The sequence below is a fragment of the Macaca thibetana genome, chromosome 9 (assembly GCF_024542745.1).
Source record: "Macaca thibetana thibetana isolate TM-01 chromosome 9, ASM2454274v1, whole genome shotgun sequence".
Taxonomy (NCBI): domain Eukaryota; kingdom Metazoa; phylum Chordata; class Mammalia; order Primates; family Cercopithecidae; genus Macaca; species Macaca thibetana.
In genome coordinates this window covers 47,539,383-47,559,430 of record NC_065586.1, presented here as the reverse complement: position 1 = coordinate 47,559,430, position 20,048 = coordinate 47,539,383, and the positions used below count along the sequence as shown (strand labels likewise).

The 20,048-nt window shown below is 52.4% G+C and overlaps 1 protein-coding gene across 3 annotated transcripts in view; it reads right to left on the bottom strand.

Annotated features, from left to right (window-relative positions):
- Positions 1-20,048, bottom strand: part of GRID1 (glutamate ionotropic receptor delta type subunit 1) — a 791,529-nt gene that overhangs the window by 630,100 nt on the left and 141,381 nt on the right. The window contains exons 1-2 of one of the 3 annotated variants that reach the window (XM_050803826.1): positions 2,814-2,908; positions 2,023-2,307 (exon numbers count right to left, since the gene is read on the bottom strand). The exons of 1 other annotated variant lie outside the window; for it this stretch is intronic. In XM_050803826.1, coding sequence (XP_050659783.1) covers positions 2,023-2,307; positions 2,814-2,892 — 364 coding nt within the window. In that variant the 5' untranslated portion in view covers positions 2,893-2,908. Of the gene's footprint in view, positions 1-2,022; positions 2,308-2,813; positions 2,909-20,048 lie in introns of those variants that run through there. One more of the 3 variants, XM_050803825.1, reaches the window with a different exon arrangement.

Here is a 20,048-nt window from a genome sequence, read left to right as displayed (position 1 = left end):
TACACAGCCACTCTCCTGGACTTCACTGCCTCACCAGGCAGTCCAGCACTCATGGAGGACCAGCCCTCATGAGAGTCAGGACAAGCCGAGAGCAGGCTGAGGGCAGGACGAGCACGTCTGCGAGAGCGTGTAACGAAGCTGCCAGCTCTGTAGGACAGGTGGGGCTCAGGAACATTTTTCTTTGTGGACCTGCATCTTGAGCAGAGTGAGGGTAAGGAGTGTAATCAGAAAACAGGACTTGGGCAAGTGCCACCAGGCCTTGTTCAGTCTGCAGGAGTCACAGGAGCACAGACGGGTGGGCAGGCTAGAGAGCTGATCACCTGCCCTCCCAGCAGCTGAGGTTCCCATCAAGGTCGCCTTCCAGTCTCTAGAGGAAACCTGTGTCTGCAGGCCAGATTGGAAACACAGCAATGATGCTCAGAGAAAGTGGGGTGGGAAGGGCCTGGGCACGCTGGATCACAGCACCCCCATCCCCGGCAGTGTCCATGCCTCTCCACAGGGCCCAGCCTCAGAGCAGGCTGGACTTTGGGGTTGAGCCACCAGCCCCAAGGGCTCTCAGGGGAAGGCCCTGGCCCCTGAAAGATCCCTGCAGGCAACTTAGGGCTCTTACAAAGCCTCCAACTCCTCCCCAAGGGCCCGGGACTGAGCAGGAGTGGGAGCGTGGGAGGGAGAGGCCAGGTCTTGGACTGAGTCCAGTTCGGGTCCCACCCTTGTCCCCATCCACCTCATTTTTATTTCAGCACAGTGACTGTTTGCGCTTTCAATTCTTCCTGGAAGACTCCAAACAGTATATTTGCTCAAGAGCTGGGGACAACATTCCAGTCTTAGAGAAGAAGGGTATTTAGGCAAATGCAAACATATGCTGATTTCTTTTCTTAGTTACATTCTTGGCAAAGAAATTATATCACCCAGAGACAAAATGGGACTTTCGAAGGTCCACCCATTCCATCCTGGCACCGGCCGTGGGGCTGCCAACCCTCATCAGTCTCCCACACCCTCTAGCATGTTATGGGGGTGTCTGTGGCTATACAGAGGTAGATAGGGATCCTTGTGAAGGAACTACTCTGTATCCTGACTGGTGGTCACAGGAATCTACACATGTGATTTTTAAAATGCATGGCAATAAATCCATACCTGCAAGATCACATGCACTACTGAAATATGAACAAGGCCTATGGGCTGTATCAAATCCTGGTTGCAATATTGTACTACAGCTATGCAGGATGTACCGTGGGGGAACCTGGGTGAAAGGCACACTGGATCTCTCTGGGTTGCTCCTTATAATTGCATGTAAATCTAAGTTATCTCATAATTTTCAAAACAAATTGTTTAAACACTAAACATGGAAACCATTCTATCTCAGGATTACGACTAGTCTATTTTTACAGAGCAGTCATAAGAAAACCTGAAGCCATTTCTCCAAAGCCCATTTTGTGGTTTCCTAACAAGAAAATGATGATTTTTTTTCATATGAGAGGACTTCAAAGAAGCCATGTCCAGCCATACCCAGTGTCCTCAACCCACCAACCCCAGCCTGGCTCCATGACACTCAGGGCATTCCTCCCCCTGACCTTTGCCCCAGCCTGGAACCCTGAAACTGAAGGCCGATTGGGATGGATGGAGGCAAGGAGCCAGGAAGGCCTGGCAATCGTCCAGTGTGAAGGGCACTCTTTGGAGAGGAGGCCTCCAGGAGGAACCATGCTGGCCGGCCTCCACCTGTGCCAGCACACAGCCCTTTGGATCCCTGCCAGCAGTTTATTAATATTTTATTGAAACCTCTAAGATGATTCAAACTTCAGCCATCATGATAAGGTGTTGTTGCTAGGCAACTCTAGTGCCTATCTATGTAGCTGTTGTTGCAGCTCTTCCTGACTCATGAAGCTTGAGGTTTGACCCTATCACCTAGAGACCCACTCAGCACAGACCACCCACCACCAGTCCAGGGCCCCACCCACTCTCATCTCCCAGCATCTGGCCATCCCTGCCCCCGAGCAGCCCTGGCTCTCCTGCCTGACGACTCACCATACTCGCTGTCGTAGAACATGACGAACTTCTGCCAGCGCAGCTCCGTCACCAGCCTGAGCATGACGTCGTTGAGGCGGACGGGTGGTCTCGAAGCCAGTGTGTAGGCCTCACCATCAGGGCTGGGGTTCAGGTGGCAGGCGGTGCGTGGCGACCCCCCGGGGTTGCGCTGGACAAAAAGGTGTGGGATGTGCATGGCATCCGTGAGGGACTGCAGGGCGTTGGCAGATGCACAGCCGGTGGACGTGACCAAGGCCAAAATCCCCTGGGTCATGAGGTCACAGGCTAGAAAGAGAGGAGAGAGAGAGGAAGGGGTCAGCATCAGGGTGATGCTGCACCAGCTTCAGCCTGCAAGCCCCATGCCTGGCAGCTCGTGCCTGGGACTCCCAAGAGAGGCTGCCTCCCTCCAGGACCAAGAACCATCCTGGGCCAGGCCAGCGGTTTTCATGAGCACAGCCTCACTGACATCCTTGGTGAAAATGCCAACTAGACATTCTTGTACCCATTTAACATGAGAAAATAGAAGTCAAAAGGGGCAAAATCATTTGCCCTAGGCTAGTCAGGGAAGGATGGTAGAGTACGGATTCATCGCAAATCTGCCTGACTCCCCAACCAAGCTGTGAGATTAGCCATCCTGTTTCCTACCTAGGACTATAAGCCCGTTTAGAGCCAAAACGTCATTGTGTTGATCTGTGTATCCTCATGCCTAGCTGTGGGCGGAGAATACACTGTGTGCTCTACAACTGTTGACTGAACTGAACTGATTGGGACTGAGTCAGGGAGGCACTTACCCGAGAGGACCCAAGATGCACGAAAAAAATAAAAAAGAAAAGAAACCCTAGGTCTTCTGGCCAAGTCCACTTGATCCATATCATAAAAATACTGGGCCAAACCCCAGATGAAGCAGTTGTTCCAGAAGGATTATTCAAAGCCACTTGACAATAACAAAGAAAGACGCTCCCGCCGCTCAGACAGTTACCACGGGTGCAGAGGATGAACGCAACGGATGCTCCAGCAGCCGCTTCTAGGGCTGACATGCTCAGGGGCTCATCTTTCCAAGCTCTCCTGTAACTGCAAGAGGCGCCCCTTGTAGCCATGTGCCTACACTTTTTTGGGATATCAACCAATTAATAGAAAGATGCAACTCCCAACGCCGCAACTCACTGCACCAGTTTTGAAGCAAACATTTCTTACTAATGGTTTATGCGATGGCAAGGATGTGCAGAAGCAGATGCAGTTTCAAAACACAGCCTGTGAATGGCAGCAGGCCATCTGCTGCACACGGCAGACTTTGAACGACTTTTGACAATGCAGTTCTTTCGGTCAAGAGCTCTTGGATTTATGTAATGCCTCAGATAAGGCTGGGAGAGGGAGAGAAGAACAGGGGAAACTGACCCCAGGGAGCAAGGCAGTGGGAAGCAGGGGAACATGTGGGAAGGGGAGGGTCCCCCCACACTCTGCAGCAGCAAAGTCCGGCTGCCCTCTGGGCAAGGGTGCTGGCCTTGCACTGGCATGAGCACCAGCAGGACGAGAAACCAAATCCCATGGTTCTCTCCTCTTCAAGGCCACCAGCAAGGGTAGCTAAACAAGAGATGATGATGTCTTGTGAATCTCGCAGCCCCCTAGATGCCCTGGCCCTCTCCTACCCCAGCTCCAGTCTGCTGAGTTCTCTCCTAAACAGAAATCTATTGCATGTCTTGTTTAAAGCCCCGCTGTGCCCCCGTTTTACTTTAGCCGTAGGGATAAAGTAAAAGTCCACTCCTGAAAAAGTGGTTTTGCAAGCTCCCAGGCCTGCAGCCTCACGCTCCTCACCATACCCTTTTCCGCTACATCCCAACCAACTGCCCACCCTGGACCCTCAAACTCACCTCTTCAATCTTGATGCTCACGCTTGCTTCAAAACTCAGACTCAGCATCCCCAGACTGGCTCATGACCCTTTTGGCATGATCCCCCTTCACTGCACTTCCCTGTCATGGGCCACATGTTGCCTGTGTTACTGGCTGGTTCTCTAGCTTGACCCCAGGTTCCAGGATGACAAGTGTCATGCCTGCTGTGTTCACCATCCTTTCCCAGACATGTGCTAAGCCCAGTTCACAATAGGCAATAAAGACTCGTGCAAGAATATCATGCAAGAATTTCCATGGCCCCGGTCAGTAATTCCTCTCTGGGTACCTGTCCAAAAGATAGGAACAGCATTCAATCCAAAACCATTCAGAGGACACTATCCGTACTCTTGGAATATTACTAACGATCTAAAAGATGCAAATAGGTGAGTGGTTATGAAAGGGCCCCATTTGCTGAAAGTATATACAGCCTTTAAACTACTCAAGAAGATACTACAATAACACGGGAAAGTGCCTGTCATAAAAAAGTAGGTGAAAGTGATACAAAATTGCATGTATTTTATCAATTAAATAAAACGTCAGCATGCATGAAAGAAAAACCAGAAGGAAATATTGCAAAATGTTAAAAGTCACTGCAATTTAGAAGAAACCTGAAAGTGGTCTTCTTTCTTTTCTATATTTTGCCAAAATTTTGTGACATAAACAGATAATTCCTTTTAAATAGAAAAATAATCCTCTGATAATGGATAAGTAGGAAAACTACATAGGAGGAACGACTATTGTGTGAGAATTCCCTCTGTGCCAAATTCTCCTGGTGTCCTTTGTACATGTGAATTCACAGTATTCTCAGGACATTTGTGTAGAGTAGGTATCATTTTATCCATTTTCCAGACAATGAGATGTGAGGCCACACAATGAACACTGCCACAGACATGGGGAAAATGCTTCTGAGAGGTGGCCATGTGAAAATACCAGGGCACAAAATTATATGCTACTATGATTACAGCTAGGCAGAAAGCACACCCATGAAAACAGCAAGAGAAAACACTAAAGGCTAAGGCGCTACGACAGTGCATGGATATTTTTTTCTTGTGTATGTTCTCTTTAATGCCAATACTATACATTTTTAATCTTAAACAGCAATTGTATAAAATAAACTGTATATCCCTGGGACGTAAATTGTCCAGGAACTCCAACGCTCAATTGTGGAGTTCTCCCATCCCAGGACTCCCATGGAGAGTCCTCCTTGCAGCCCTCAGTCACTTTTGGCTCTTGTTGCCCCACCTGCCCATCTCCCTCCCAAGTCATCATCTGTCCTCACTCCATATATGTCAGGTTTTGAAGTTGCAGAATGTCTCTGAGCCTCAGTTTCCCCATCAGGGCATGCATGTCACTGGCTCCTGCCCTCCTTGTCTCATACATACATTTGGTATCCCTGCCTGCCCCCCCCACAAGCCAGCCCCTGCCCTAAGCACTATTAGGGGGAAAAGCAGGAGGACCACAGGTCCCATCTTTGAGGAGGTTAGGATCCACCGAGGAGACAGACTCTGCAACTCAACTGGAGGAAAGAGAGAGGAAGCTCCCTGCGACACAGAGGAGGGTAAATTCATTTGCGGTCGGCACCAGGGCCTCAAAGGAAGGAAAGGATTTAGAACCTTTCAGGGTCTCCCTCAGGAAGAGCAGCACAAGGTGGGTGCAGAGTGACAACGACATAGAGCCGGGCAGAACCCTCACCAGCTACCACCTCACCAAGGGTGGTGGGAAGAGCATTCGGATCTCACGTTCACCCACGTTCCAGTTTTGGCTCCTCCAGTCAGTAGCCACACAGCCACGGGCATGTCCCTTTCTAAGCCTCCATTTTCTATTAAATAGGAATAAGAATCTCTACCCAGCAGAGCTATGAGAGCACTGGCTTAGGACGCGGACAGCAAGAGCCAATGCCTCACAGTGCACAAGATGCTGAAGAGATGTCAGCCTCCTGCCCCTTCCTTGGACATCCCATCTCTCCATCAAAGTCATGCCCAGGATCTTAAGTATTAGTAGTCTCAGGCGAGAGCCATCTCGCCCTCCCCATGGAGGTGGGTGCTGCCGGCCCACCCCTCATGGAGCCACCTGCAGCGTCATAAGCGCCAGGCCTCACAAACAGGGTGGGTAATTAAGGCTGGAAGCCTCTCCCAGGCGCTAATGGAGAGGCCCGATGTGAGTCAATTTCCAATCCACTGTGAATGGCCTGCTAATTGGGGCACTGTTGAAATGATGGTTATTTGGAGGCTTCTAACATAAAAATAATAAGATCAAAATACATCAGATCAAAGCCAAATCAGCTATTAGCTTAATCAAGGTTGTGTGTGACGGGATGTTATACAATGCATGCCCTGGTTGTTGTGACAGATGCTGAACCCCAGGACCGGGACTGGCCACCTGCCGGAGTCCGGGGCCTGCCCTGGTCACACACTGGGACCGTGGGTGAGGGCTTGTCCTCTCTGGGTTACTGGTTGGCTTTCTCTTTATTTCTTTCTGTCTTTCTTTCTTTCTTTTTCTTTCTTTCTTTCTTCTTGGGGGGGGGGTCAAATAAAGACGATGGCTCCCTCTTCACAGGGCTGCTCCACATGTGCCATGAAAGGTCTTTATATGTGGACGGTCATTCATGCTGCCTCGCACATAGTAGCAAATCGAAAGTCACCACTACCTAGGATGATGCTCAAAGATGTTTGTACAGCTCTCTAGAGGATAACAGCTTTTGTTGTAATTCTTTGCCTCCATATTATATGGTCACAAAGCTGATGTCTCCCTTGATTACAACACAAGCTTGATGGACTGATAAGGGCCCCCTGAGAATGACCCATCCATCAGCTGAGAAAGTGAGACAAACTGTAATGAGCAGCTTCCAGCCTCCTCACCTGCACCCTGTGTCCTGGGAAAGTGGAAGGTCTCCACAAAAGAAAGGGCTACTCACAGCTCAGGGGCGAGGGTTGGGGGCAGTCAGCATTCCAAATTCAACTCCACCATCCATAGTCACATTCCCACCTGCTTCCCTGGAGAAGATGTTCACATCCCACCCACACAGGCAAAAATTTTCCAGACAGCAGACTCTCAGGGGTGGGACATGTCAGGTGAGGTACTGGCCACTTCACAGGACAAACTCTCAGTAACTCTCACCTCAGGTGAACTTTCTGATTTCCTGGTTAAAAAAAAAAAAAAAATTACAGCACAGAGAGTGCTAGTTGCTTGGCCAGGACCACACAGCCAGAGAGCAAACAGCAAAGAGAACCCCAGACCACCAGGCACCTCTATATCCAACGCTGCAAAGAGAAAGTGGCCAGCAGGGACAGAACCCAGGATTCCAGGCTGACTCTACCCAACTGTCCCTGGATAGAAATCTCCAGGGCAGCTCCCAGCTCAGTGCTGGCCCCAGGGAAGGAGCAGGCAGGCAGGAACAAGGCCTGTCTCCCCTGAAAGTAGATCCTTGACTCATCAAGTCACTGGGTGCCTGTAGGTGGGTGCTGGAGGTGAGAGAGGTGCCCCAGAAATTGAGGTCATTCTGGGCACCATCACTAATCCATGCCCACTATTCTCCATCTCCATGGGGATTTCTGGAACATTCTCAGAACAAGGCTGTGAGAAGCAATACCTCAGAAGGCATGTGTTAGAAGAGACTCACAGTTCCTGGTGCCACCCCCTGGTCATGACACTGGCCACTGCCAGCTCAGCCTTTCCCTCTGTCAGGTGCCCTTGAGGCATCGCTCCCAGGCTTGCTCACCCTGGAAGAAGATCTGCCCATGCAGCCCCTGCTACTCTGAGGTCCCAACCCCCTCAACTGGCAACCCCTGTGTTAACCGGCCTCTGGGTGCCACCTTAAAGAGCAGCAGGATGTTTCCAAATGGATGAGGCAAGAGAGAGCCTCCACCTGGGGAGAAATGACCTGATGCCCTAACCTCAGAGGAACCTGGCAAGGCTCAGCTCCTCTCCGTGGGCAGCAGAAAAAACAGCCAGGCTCTGGGCAAACCCGGGCTCAGCCCTGCCTGCCCAGAAGGAATGGTCTCTCCTCAAGGGAGTCCAGCACCTCTGCCGACCCCCAGGCTGCTCCATGAGCCACCTCGTTCCTCCAATAATCTTAACCTCCATGAGCACCCACCTGCCCCCAGTCACCCTCATTATCTGTACTCTTCCTTTCTTCCTTTACATGGGAAACAGCTATATGAATATTTGACTTCCAATGGCTAATGCTTCAAATTAAGGTAGCATTTATAAATACTTTAGAGCTGATGAATAATTGACCAAATTTAGTATTGTCATAACTCATAGTAAATAATTGATCTATGGAGAGTAAATACGTTTCATCTTTTATTAAGACATTTAAAAGGTAACCAAAACCATAAAATGGGGGGTGGGGAATGGCTGGTGGTGCCGTAAGAGGCCAATGCTAGAGCTTGGGCCCTGGAGTGAGCTGGTGCTCCTGCCCCTCCTGCAGAAGGTGCCTCCCTCCAGAGCACAGGACACACACTTGACAGGCGCCGTCCATCCTGTCCCACAGACTGTGTGTTTCAGTGATTCTCTGCCCACTCTCCGACTTCCCAGAGACCTGCAGCAACCCCACCTCCTTCCTTGGAGCCTGCTTTCCTCCTCTCTGGTCACTCCACTACAGACTCCCTCTCTTTCCTTATGTAGCTTGGCTGCTGAAATCCTAACTAGGAGTCAACTCAGAGTGGATCAACCTGCCCACACTCTTCTCCACACTGCTGGCAAGAAGTGGAGGGCCACAGAGAGCACCACACCCTGGCAACTCAGTGACTTTGGCCACATGGCAGTCACCCATCTCAGCAGGGCTCCCACGCTGACACCTCTCTACCACCTCTCTCCCTGTTCTTCTTGAACCACCCAGGTTTATTCCCCAAGTTCAACGAATGATTTACAGCCTTTTTCATGAATCACAAGACATCATCACAAGCAATCTCGCGTGACTTCCTGCCTCCAGAGCTCCACACCTCCCTGTCTGTGCTGAAAGCTGAAGAGAGAAGTTTCTCCTAAGACTGGTCCCTGCTCCTGAGCTCCGGCGGCTCCCTCCTCTGGCCTTTTCCTACACCCAGATCCATCATCTATACCTCTCTCTATGGAATCATCAACCTTCCTTGCATGTTTGACCCACCCTAAGCCCAGCCCTGTTGAGGGCTCCACCATTATTGCTCAAGCCCACAAGGCTCCCCTTGGGGTCCTGACACCCACCCACCCATCTGCCTGAGATCTCCAATTAATGAGTCCCTTGGCAGCTCAAACCTGATGCATCAGCACTGAGCTGCCTAGGGTGTGAGTCTGTTCTTCCCAGTCTCCCAACCTTAGTAAAGTGGTGCCCCATCCACCCACAAGTTACTAACCCTTCTCTCTCACTGGCCCTCTGCACCCAAGCCACCACCAGGCCTGCATGCTTTATCTCCCAAACATATCTTGAGTCTGTCAACTTTCCTCCACTCCACTGCCATCGCCTTGGTCCAGAACACTGTCACCTCCCCAATGGACCCTCACACCTCCAACCTCCCCACCTGTCCCAGATGAACACACTGTCCATTCTACACACTAGTGGATTGGCCTTTATAAAGCACCAACCAGACAGTGCTGTCCCTGCTTAAAACCACATGAGCTTCCCACTGGCCTTAAAACAAAATGCATATCCTAATGGCACCCACAGGCCCAGCATACTCCACACCCTATGCACTGCGTTCCAAGTAGCAGGCCTTTGTGTGGTAACTCAAGCGTCCCAAGCTCTTGCTCACTACCAGGACTCTTCCCACACTCCCCCCACTGCCTAAAGTACTCCTGCTATGTTTGTCTGGCTAATTCTCCTTCTCCTGTGTGCTGGGTGGGTAACCATCATTCCCTCTAGAGAACCTTCCCCATGGTCCCCAATCTTCCCTCACCATGGTTTGCCTTCATGGCACTAACCAACATTTGCCATTCCAACTGCCCAGTTGGAATGGCAAATGTTGGACTATTTTGTGTGGTTTCATTCTGCCCATAAGCAGAAGCACCTTCACTTCTTACCCACCCCCCGGATCCCCAGCACCTAGCACAGCACAGCAGAGCAAGAAACTACGTAATCTCTGGCTCACGCCTATAATCCTAGCACTTTGGGAGGCCAAGGTGGGCGAATTGCCTGAGCTCAGGAGTTTGAGATCAACATGAGCAACATGGTGAAACCCTGTCTCTACTTAAAAAGAAAATACCAAAACATTGTTGGGCATGGTGGCCCATGCCTGTAATCCCAGCTACTCAGAAGCCCGAGGTATGGAACTGCTTGCACCTGGGAGGTGGAGGTTTTAGTAAGCCAAGATAGTGCCACTGCACTCCATCCTGGGCTACAAAGCAAGACTCCATATCAAAAAAGTGAAAGGGAAGGGAAGAGAAGGGAGGATAGGGGAGGGGAAGGGAGGGGAGGGGAAGGGAGGGGAGGGGAGGGGGAAAGGGGAGGGGGAGGGGAGGGCAGGGCAGGGCAGGGCAGGGAAGAACATAATCCTAACAACTCTGGAAAATAAGCACAATTGGAGTCCAGATTTCGTGGGTAAGACACAAAGTTTTCAAACTTGCCAAGGTCTCACAGTGCTCATGTTCACCAAAAGGTAAAGCCAAATCCCACAATTTAGAGAAGGGGAGCCAGTTCCTTAAAGGTGACACTCCCTCTAAGGAGGGGTTCACCGAGAGCTTGCAGAGAACCAAGGAGACAGTGAGGAGGAAAAAGGGATGAGCCTGAGGCCTGGCTCAGGCAGCAGCAGCTGTGCAAGTATCTCACCAGGAGCACCACCAGGCTGAGAGCCCCAGCCTCTCTGGCCTCAAGCTCAGCCTAGCCCAGGGAGGCCCAGGGAGGCCCAGGGGAGCACGGCCGAATGGTCCTGAGGAATGATGGGCTGTCATCCAAGGCAGGTGGGCAGCTCACGCAGTCAGGATGCACAAAGCAGACCAGGAGGGTGAGGAAGAGCTGGCAGCACCATGGGATCTCTGGGGCCTCATTCCTCTAACAATTAATGAATCAAAACCAATTCCCTACTCCTGCAGATTGGAAACACAGGGAACACTGGGTGGGATCATGCTCACTTATTTATAGCTCTCCAGCTCCTCATTAATGACTTTTACTGCTCCGCCAGTGAAACGTTAGATTCCCCAGCCAGGATTCACATGGAAGCCTACACTGTCAAAGTTAAATCAGGACAGTGATGAGTCCTGGGCATGCCTGCACAGAGGAGTGTCTTGGAGAACCTCGAAAGGAGTTGAGCACTACAGCCTCCTGTAGCACTCCCAAGCCCAGAGAGCTCCTCCTGGGCATCCCCTCAGCCCCTGGCCAGCCCACAAGACGTCACCTCCTCACTCTGCCTTTGAATGTCTGTATCCCTCCTTATCAGCGAACTGGTCTCCCTGCCTCCCAGTCCTTCTTTCTCCAACCCACTCTACAGACCAAAGTTCAGCAACAAGCATGTCCTTGAAATATCAGCCATGCTCACCACTGCAAGTGATCAAAGTCCAGTTTGTGAGATCCTCCACCGCTCCCCAGCTCCACACATCACAATGGCACCAGTCTACTTGCCAACCTTCACATGTCCCATGCTCTCTACATGAGAGACATGCCCATTCTAATCTCTATCTTTGCATGTGCTGATTCCCTTTTCCTGAAATGCTCTTCCTCCCCTACTTTGCCTTTCAAACTTCCACTCATTCCCCAAAACCCACCTCAAATGCCTCTTCCTCTTTGGCATTATTTGACTTTCCCCTTGCTAGGCAAAGTTAACCATTCCTTTTCCTGCAGGTCCAGGAATACTTTATCCTAGCACACTTCTATTGCATATGTATCATATTATCTCATGCTTAATCCCTAAGGTCACAAGAAGAGAGGCTGAGGCCCATGGCTTTATGTATCTTCAGGGTCAGGGCCTAATGCAGAGATATTCAGAAGATACGGAATGATTGAATGAGCTGAGTGAAAGCACAGATACATCCATACTAGAGAAATCATTTAAAATATTAGTGTTTCAAGGTAAACGATTACGTCAGAGAATCAATGAGATGGGACTCATGTTAGGAATGAGGCAATGGAAAATTCTGTCTTGTCCAAGACTAGAGTTAGCCTTCAGCAGCGCAATGAGAAAAGATCTTGGAATGTGGGGCCTCCTAAACTTGGTTCAGAATCCAGTCCCTGCATGAATGAGTCAGGAGTCCTGGGCAATTCACTTCATCTAATTCTGCCCAAGAAGGAGAGAGTGTTTCGGCGTCAGAAAAGGAAAACAAGAAGCTTGGGAGAAAGCAACGATGCTGTCCTGAAGCTGGTAAAGGAAGGGAGAGACAAGCAGCCAGATCTGAGAACCCCTGGTTCCATGGGGCCCTGGGCAGGACAACTCGGGTCCCAAGACTATGAAGCACAGCTGGCTCGGAGAGGACGGAGACTTGGGCAGCACACGGAGCTCTCCGAAGAGCTCAGCTATGCCCAGGACATGGACTGAGGGGGAAAGAAAGGGACAGGTGTGGCCACATCCAGGAAAGGCTGGGGCCAGAAAAGGATCCCTAGGCTAACCAAGGAGGTGTTTCCAGCTCTGTTTAGAAAAAGGCTGAAAAAGAGGATAAGGTTATGGCAGTGCTCAGGGTGGGGCAAGGACATGCCTTCTGCTGCAGACAGTGGGAGAGGAGGAAGAGAGCCGTGCCAGGGCCCCCTCACCTAATCGCCGAACCACATGGCCTCCCTGGGAAGTGGGTACTACTACCCCATTCTAGACAGGAGGAAAAGGAGCAGAGATCTTAGGTTAGAGCATTGCCTAAAATCACAGTAGAGCCTGAGTTCAAACCCTGAGCTGTCTCTGATCTTAAAGTTAGGGGACCAGCCCAGGAGACAGGCCACTGTGGTAGCTGTGTGCCCTCAGGCAAGCCACTTAACCTCCCTGAGCCTCAGTCCCTCACCTGTAAATGGATAATAACAGTCCCCACCTCCTAGGGCTGACATGAGGATTAAATGAACCAATTCATGTAAAAAGTTTAGAATAACGTTTGGTATATAGTAAGTGTTCAAAAAAGGATCAACTTCTGTTGTTAGTCACAGCCCTCTCATACGGGATCCTGTTTTTAGAGACTCAGCCAAGTAGAGGGTGGAGGAGCTTGGGGCCAACTCCTTCATTCATTCTGGGTGGGGAGAGGTAGTCTCAGCGCTGTTGAGCAGAAAACTCTTGGCCAGACACCAATCATGGCCTGGCCCTAGAAAAGAGGCAGCCGGCTTCCCAGAAATTCCACATGCCTGCAGGTTTGGTGCTCCTGTAAACAACACCTCATAAGCAATACCTCTTCAGAAGTGACTGGGCCATAGGAACAGAGAATGTCCACTGCACTCTAAAACAGGCTCAGGGAGGAAGCTACATGGTGGTCTCTCCTCCTGCCGGCCTTTGGGCCAGCTGGTCTCCTGGCAACAGATCACTGAGAAGCCCCTGAAGGCCAGGTCTGAGGAACTGGAGCCTGCAGTTAGACTCCTACAGACAGGCCACACCACAGAGCCTGCCTCAGCCCTCCCCGCAGCCCTGGGCCACCAGGCCCGATCCCATGTCCAATTCTCCCCTACCCCACCTGCATTCGTCTCCTGAAAGATAAGAACATCCAGATAACAGGCCCCAGCATCCCTCCCAGATGGAGAACTTAGGCTCTGTGAAGTTTCTGGCTCTCCCTCTTCATCTCAACCTATGTCCAACTTTTGTTTTTAGCTTTCTCTGGCTGTCTCATCCTCCTTATCACTACTTCTGACTTTCTGAGTCTCGGTTCTGTGTGTGTGTGCGTGCATGTGTGTGTGTGTGTGTTTTCATGCACGCACCAGCAAAGGTATACGCAGGTATGTAGGTGGAAATCACTCTCCCCACCACAGCCGATGTCCTGCCTCCCTGGTAGGGCTGACTGCTCCAGAGCTCCTGTCTCTGCCAAGGCTCTCGTCTCCACCCCGGATTTGGAAGCTGACCAGGATGCCCCCTGCTAGGCCCTCAGCTGTCTAGTCTTTCCCCTCCCGGGGATTCGTGCAGCAGGAGCAAAACTCACACCTTGGCCAGCAGCCCTTCTAGGAAAGGTTGGAGTGGCCCACCCTGCCAGCCTCACCAGCCCCAAGCCCCAGCTCCAAGGCCTTGTACTAATCCTGCAGCATGGCCAGCTGACTTCCCAGGGCAACTTCCAGGCTCCAAGATACAGCACAGGGTCTGAAGGCTATGCTGTGTCCTCATCTCTGCACCTGCTTTTCCCCTGCCATAAGCTCACTGTCCCCTCTTGGCTCCTATCTACATGGTGAATCCTTATCATCAACCCAGACAAGTGCCTCCTCCTCTCCAGGGACCTTCTTGTTTACCCACAATCAGGACAACACAGGCCCTTCCTCTGATGTCACTTTCTGCTTTATATATGATTACAGCTCAGTGTCATTGACTGCTCCTGGGTCCCTGTTACCACCTGCACTGAGCTCCCTCAGGACTTGTCTCTCCCTAGCACCCCGCGTGAAGTGGGACCCCCAGCTCTGGATGCCTTGGAGCAGCAGGCAACAACAGGACAATGCGGGATGTGCATCATCCTGGCCTGGCCGTGGTCCACCCACTATCGCCAGGACAGCCCAAGACAGCTGGGCTCGCCAGGCAAACCATAGGCAATGGCAGCCAGTCATCACCCTATGGGTCTGTCTCTAGGGTAAGAGTCACAGCGACACCCACACCCACCTCACTCCCTCTACAACTGCCTGGGCAGGTCAGGTGGGAGTACATGCAGCCCTCTGTGCCGCTCCCTGGCCTGTCACCTGGTAGGGACCAAGACAGAAGCACTGGCCTGAAGCCTGCCAATGGGCAGGTCTAGCCCACTCCCTCAAGGGGAAAGTGCCACCCCTGCACCCCTAGCTGCGGGGCTCTTGACCCAGAACCCCCAATCCATCGTCCACCTTTCCTGACTCCATTACCAAGGGACTGTGCCCACCCTCCAGCATGAGTTCAATGCTGCCAACTGCCCAATGGCCCTTAAACCAGGTATTTGGGCTGTAGGTCCCTCTTTAAGGGCCATCCCCCCACAGACGCAGACCCTGCCTCACTCTGCTCAGCCTAGTTGTTTACTGACCTTGGCTGCCAGCAAGCCCCCAACATGCCTTGCAGCCAAGCCCAGGGAGATGACCCGTGAGGGGCAGCCCCCCGCTCCCCTTCTCCCTGCTCTGCATGCTACTCCCCTACAGCCCTCATCATGTGCAGCCCTCCCCGTCCCTGAGTGAGGGCAGGAGGGAGAGAGCTGGAGTGAGGCTGGGGAGGTGGTGGGGGTAAATGGAGCAGGTTCCCCCATCCCAGGTCCTTTCTGTTCTTTATATCCTTCTTGTTGTGATTCTTATGTGGCCAAGTGCAAGTGGACTGTTGTCCACATTTACTGGTCAAAATGCTAATTCCAGGGGACTGTGAACAGAATGAGGAAGAGGCAAAGTGACACCACAGAAGCTGAAGGCATCTCTTACAAACTAACTCTGTCCAGTCAGTCCACAGATGCTCCCCCCGGGAGGCAGCCTGGGCTGTGCAAAGAGAACGGACTTGGCAATCACGAAGCCCAAGCCCCAGCCCACCTCTACCACATAGCAGCCCGGAGCCTCGGTTGGTCATGCCTCATGCCTAATTTTGTAAAACTGGGGGAGGGCAGCGAAGAACAGGTCATGGCACCTGCACCACACACAGATGTAAAAATATAGCCACTGGCACAAAATAGATCTTGAATAAGTTCTAAAATGCTAATTCCTCCTCCTCAGGAAGTGTTCATTCATTCATTCATTTACCAATCAAGTGCCAAACACACTCCTTCTTGGCCCCTTTGAAACTGAAAACCATATTAGTGCAGAGGACGCCCAATAACACAAGAGAAAAGAGGCTGTCCAGACCTCTCAGAGAGATGGACTGGCCCAGCGGTAAGAGGACAGGTTCTGGCACCAAACTACCTGGACTTGAATCCCTGCTCTGCACCTTACTGCTGTGGGCAAGTCACACCTGCTCCGTGCCCTACCCTGAAAATGGGGTTATGATAGTCCTGACCTCATAGAGTGATAATGAGAGTCAAGTTAGTACTGAGGAAGCACTTCGACCAGCACCAGTAAGTGCAGGTAACTTACCACCCACTGCAAGAAGAGCGAGAAGAAAGCAGCCTGGCTACGTTCAAACTCAAAACCAAGCTAGGAGAGTGAGGTCTAGGCTGATGGTCAGATGCCTGGGCATGTCCAAGACCATCCTCTGCTCATCGGTACCACCTCTGAGCAGGATGCCCAGGTGCAATTCTACAGGTGAGGGGTGAGGGGGGGCCACACCCAGCCTGGGTCCCACATGGTGCAGGAGCTCTTCTCATTCACCCTAAGTTTTGCATGGGCTTTGTTTTCCAACACCTCATTGCCATCCTAACAGCCAGCATGACGGCACACAGCCTCTGAAGTTGTTGACATGAGGCCTGTTTCAGAGAATGAGTCAGCCAGGTGTTAGGGGTGCACCATGCACCCAGCACCAGCATCTGAGGGGATCACCCTGGGGCCAAGGGTCTCACAAGATGGAAAAGTGGATACATGTGCTGGCTGGCCCCCAAAGCCAGCTTTCTCAGCATGACCAACCCTGCATCTCCAGGAGGAGGCAAAGCCATCAAGACACAAGCCATGGCCAGTGCCTCCCTGGCCGTTCAGGCTGGCCCTGCTCCTAATATTTTCTGAGAAAGAGCCCAGCTGGCCCTGGGACATTACCATCTCAGCCCCTAGGTGCTTCAGAGCAGTCGGGGAGCAAAATCAGAAATCTCCTGCAGCCAGCAGGGATGAGAGGGGCTCTTTGCCAGTGATAATGAAAATTTTCACAGTAGCAGATGCTCGGAGAAAATTGAAAAATAATACAACAAAACTTATAAACCAGAGAGGAACTTTAGAGAATCCTGGTCGGTAAGGCTACATTTTTCCCATCAGCACATTTTTAGGCACAATAGACAGATGGGGAGCCACCTTCTCCCAGCAGGTCATCAAATTGCCTCCCGGAAGCCCCCCACAAATCTCCCCAAGCACCCCATGCTGGGAACACAGAACTGAGGCAGATCCCAGCACAGGCCCCAGCAAAGGCTATCTGGAGAGGAAGCCAGGCTGTGCGCTGGGGAGTAGTGGAGGTCCGGCAGGTGGAGTGGGCGTGAACAGTCATGTAGCCTGGGGTGTCAAGGGGTCTTCACAGAGGACAGCAGCTGATGCTGGGGCACAGAAAGAGGACAACCCAGGCCAGTGGCTGCTGTGAGCCAAGGCCCAGCGCCCTCCAGGAATGGCCCCCTCACATGGGGTGAGAGGTTGGGCAATGGCTGTTAGGAAGAAAGGGAGGGTGGAGTCCCCAGAAGTCTTTGGATGATCAGCTGAGGGGCTTTGTTTTGATCCCAGGAGGAGCAGGGAGCCTTGAAGGGTTTCGGAGCAGAAGGAGGACCTGCTCAGAGCTTACTTCTGGGAAGGTGGCCACAGGGAGGATGCAGCCAGAGGGCTAGAGGCAGAAGCCCCCTCCTACTCCTCCTCCTCCTCACTCAGCAGGAACGGGGTAGGGAGGGCAGGGGGTAGGAGGCAGCGGGAACAGCATCATGGCCATCACAGAAACAGGGGGCAGAGCCAGCTAAAGCATGAGGGGAAGAAGGGGACAGGTCAAGGACAGACACCAAGCCCCAAGAACCCCAAAGCTGGCAGGACTAGGCCAGGGCACCTACCACCCGGTGGCCCCCAAGGCTCCTGAATGCCATCTCATGGCGTCATCCCAGGCCTAGAGGGAGGGCCACCACTTGTCCCCCACCCATTTGCAGAGGGGGCACCTGAAGCTTGGCAATGTGAGCTCTCTTGCCACGTATGATCCACTGCATGGCTAGTGGGGAGTGAGCTAGGCCAAGAACTCAGGCCTTCCAAGGGGCACACTCTGCCCACCCCAAGCCTGGGCTTCCAGGTGCCTCCCAACCCAGGGGGAGGGCATGGTCAGCCCTTCAGCCTCCAGTCAGCACCTTAGCTACCCTCAGAGGCTTGAGGGACTCAGTGCCATCTAAGTGCCCAGGGAAGGTGTGGTGGGAGCAGTGGGTCAGGTGGGGAGGAAAAGCAGGGCCTTCACCCCACTGTGTCCTGAAGAAGCCCTGTAGAGACCATGCATGTTGCAGGCCAGGCTGAGCTTAGGGGCCACCCAGCAGCTGGGGAGCAGGCCTGTTCACTGAAAAATGGAGGGGCCTCTGAAAGACGCACCCCAGGAGAGGCAGCCTAGCAACTCAGGGCAGTGGAGTTATAGGAGCCCCTAAGTGCCAGGGTCAGCCACTGGGACAGACTGAATCCAAAGGGGAGAAGGGGTGTAAGCATGGGCAAAACTGCATTATGCAATTCCCCAAGTTGGAGTGGACACAAGTCACAGAGCCCGAGCACTTCCCTGGAGCCCAGCTTAAGGGCGGCAGGGCACCCCCTTCCTTACCACCACAACACCAAGCCACTAGGGCACTAGGGCCAGTCAGGCAAGGGATAGGAGTGTCATGTGCACACCCAAAACAACACCGTCACCCCCTGGGGGGATGTGCGAGACTGCTTCCCCTACCCCACAGCAAGCTCAGCTGGGGTCATAGGGTCCCCACCCCACTGTGAACTATGAGCTCCTGGCTGGGAGAGGAGCCTGGGCATGTATGTTCCCATGCCGCTGACCTGCTTCTGGGGAGCACTATGGCATATCAAACCAAGGCAGGGGGGCTCTGAGAATCCCCCGAAAATACCACATACTGCCCATTGCTCTCTGCCTTCCCTAAGGGCCTTTTCCTACTGGGAAAGTGGCTGCGTGCGGGATGGCTAGGTCTGGAGGGCACAGTAGATTGCTCTGCCCAGACACCTTCCCTAGAAAGAGACAAAGGGATGACAGGCAGGAGGACACAGCTGCCAGGACACACACCAGAGAAGGAACAGGAAGCTGCGGAGCTATGGCTGGGGGCTCAGCCCCTCCAAATGCCCTGCCTGGTACGCGTGCAAGCACACCACCTGCAGGCACATGGCCCCCCGCACATGCACACATGGCTGCTCTGCACTGAGGAGGAGTTCCCATGATGGTGCAGGGAGCTGTCCCAGTCAGACCCAAGGCCACTGAGCCTCTCGGGACATTTGGACGGATGATTCCAGGCAGTTCTGGAGGTATGGGGAGGGGCTCTGAGGACTGCTTCTGCACTGTCTCCAACAAGGACAGCTCAGCTCAGGCTTTGAGGCAGGGGCACTCCCTCCCACAGGCTCATGGGAGTGGGCAATCTCTAGCCCAGCTTTGGTCTGCTTTCCAAGAAGTGACTGAGGTAGCACGGGCAGCAAGTGACAACCGCATACTGTGTCTCACTCAGGGACACACTGACACGAAGAAAAGCACAGGCCAACGGAGGAACCCCTCTTACAAACACAGAGCAAACTACTTTGTGCCTAGCAGCTTCCCTTCCTCACCTCATTTGATCCACCTGACAATTCTGAAGTAAGAAGTATTGTTACCGTTTCTCAGATGAGGACATTGAGGCTCACAGAGGCAGAGTCACATGCCCAAGGTCACACAAGAAGGCAATGGAATCTGAGTTCAAACTCAAGTAAGTCTGACTTTACAGACTCTCTTCCCACTCTACCAAGTGGCACAGATGAGAATCAAAACCACAGCAGGTGACAGACCAAGAACCAGCAGGTGATAGACCAAGGACCAACAGGTGACAGACCACGGACCAGCAGGTGACAGACCAAGAACTGGCAGGTGATACACCAGCAAGTGACAGACCAAGGACCAGAAGGTGACAGACTAAGGACCAGCAGGTAAAGACCAAGGGCCAGCAGGTGAAGACTAAGGACCAGCAGGTGAAGACAAAGGACCAGCAGATGAAGAACAAGGATCACCAGGTGAAAGACCAGGGATCAGTAGGTAAAGACGAATGACCAGCAGGCAAAGACCAAGAATCAGCAGGTGAGAGACCAAGGATCAGCAGGTGATAGACCAAGGATCAGCAGGTGATAGACCAAGAATCAGCAGGTGATAGACCAAGGACCAGCAGGTGATAGACCATGGATCAGCAAGTGATAGACCAAAGACAAGCAAGTGATAGACCAAGGATCAGCAGGTGAAGACCAAGGACCAGCAGGTGATAGACCAAGGATCAGCAGGTGATAGACTAAGGATCAGCAGGTGAAGACCAAGGACCAG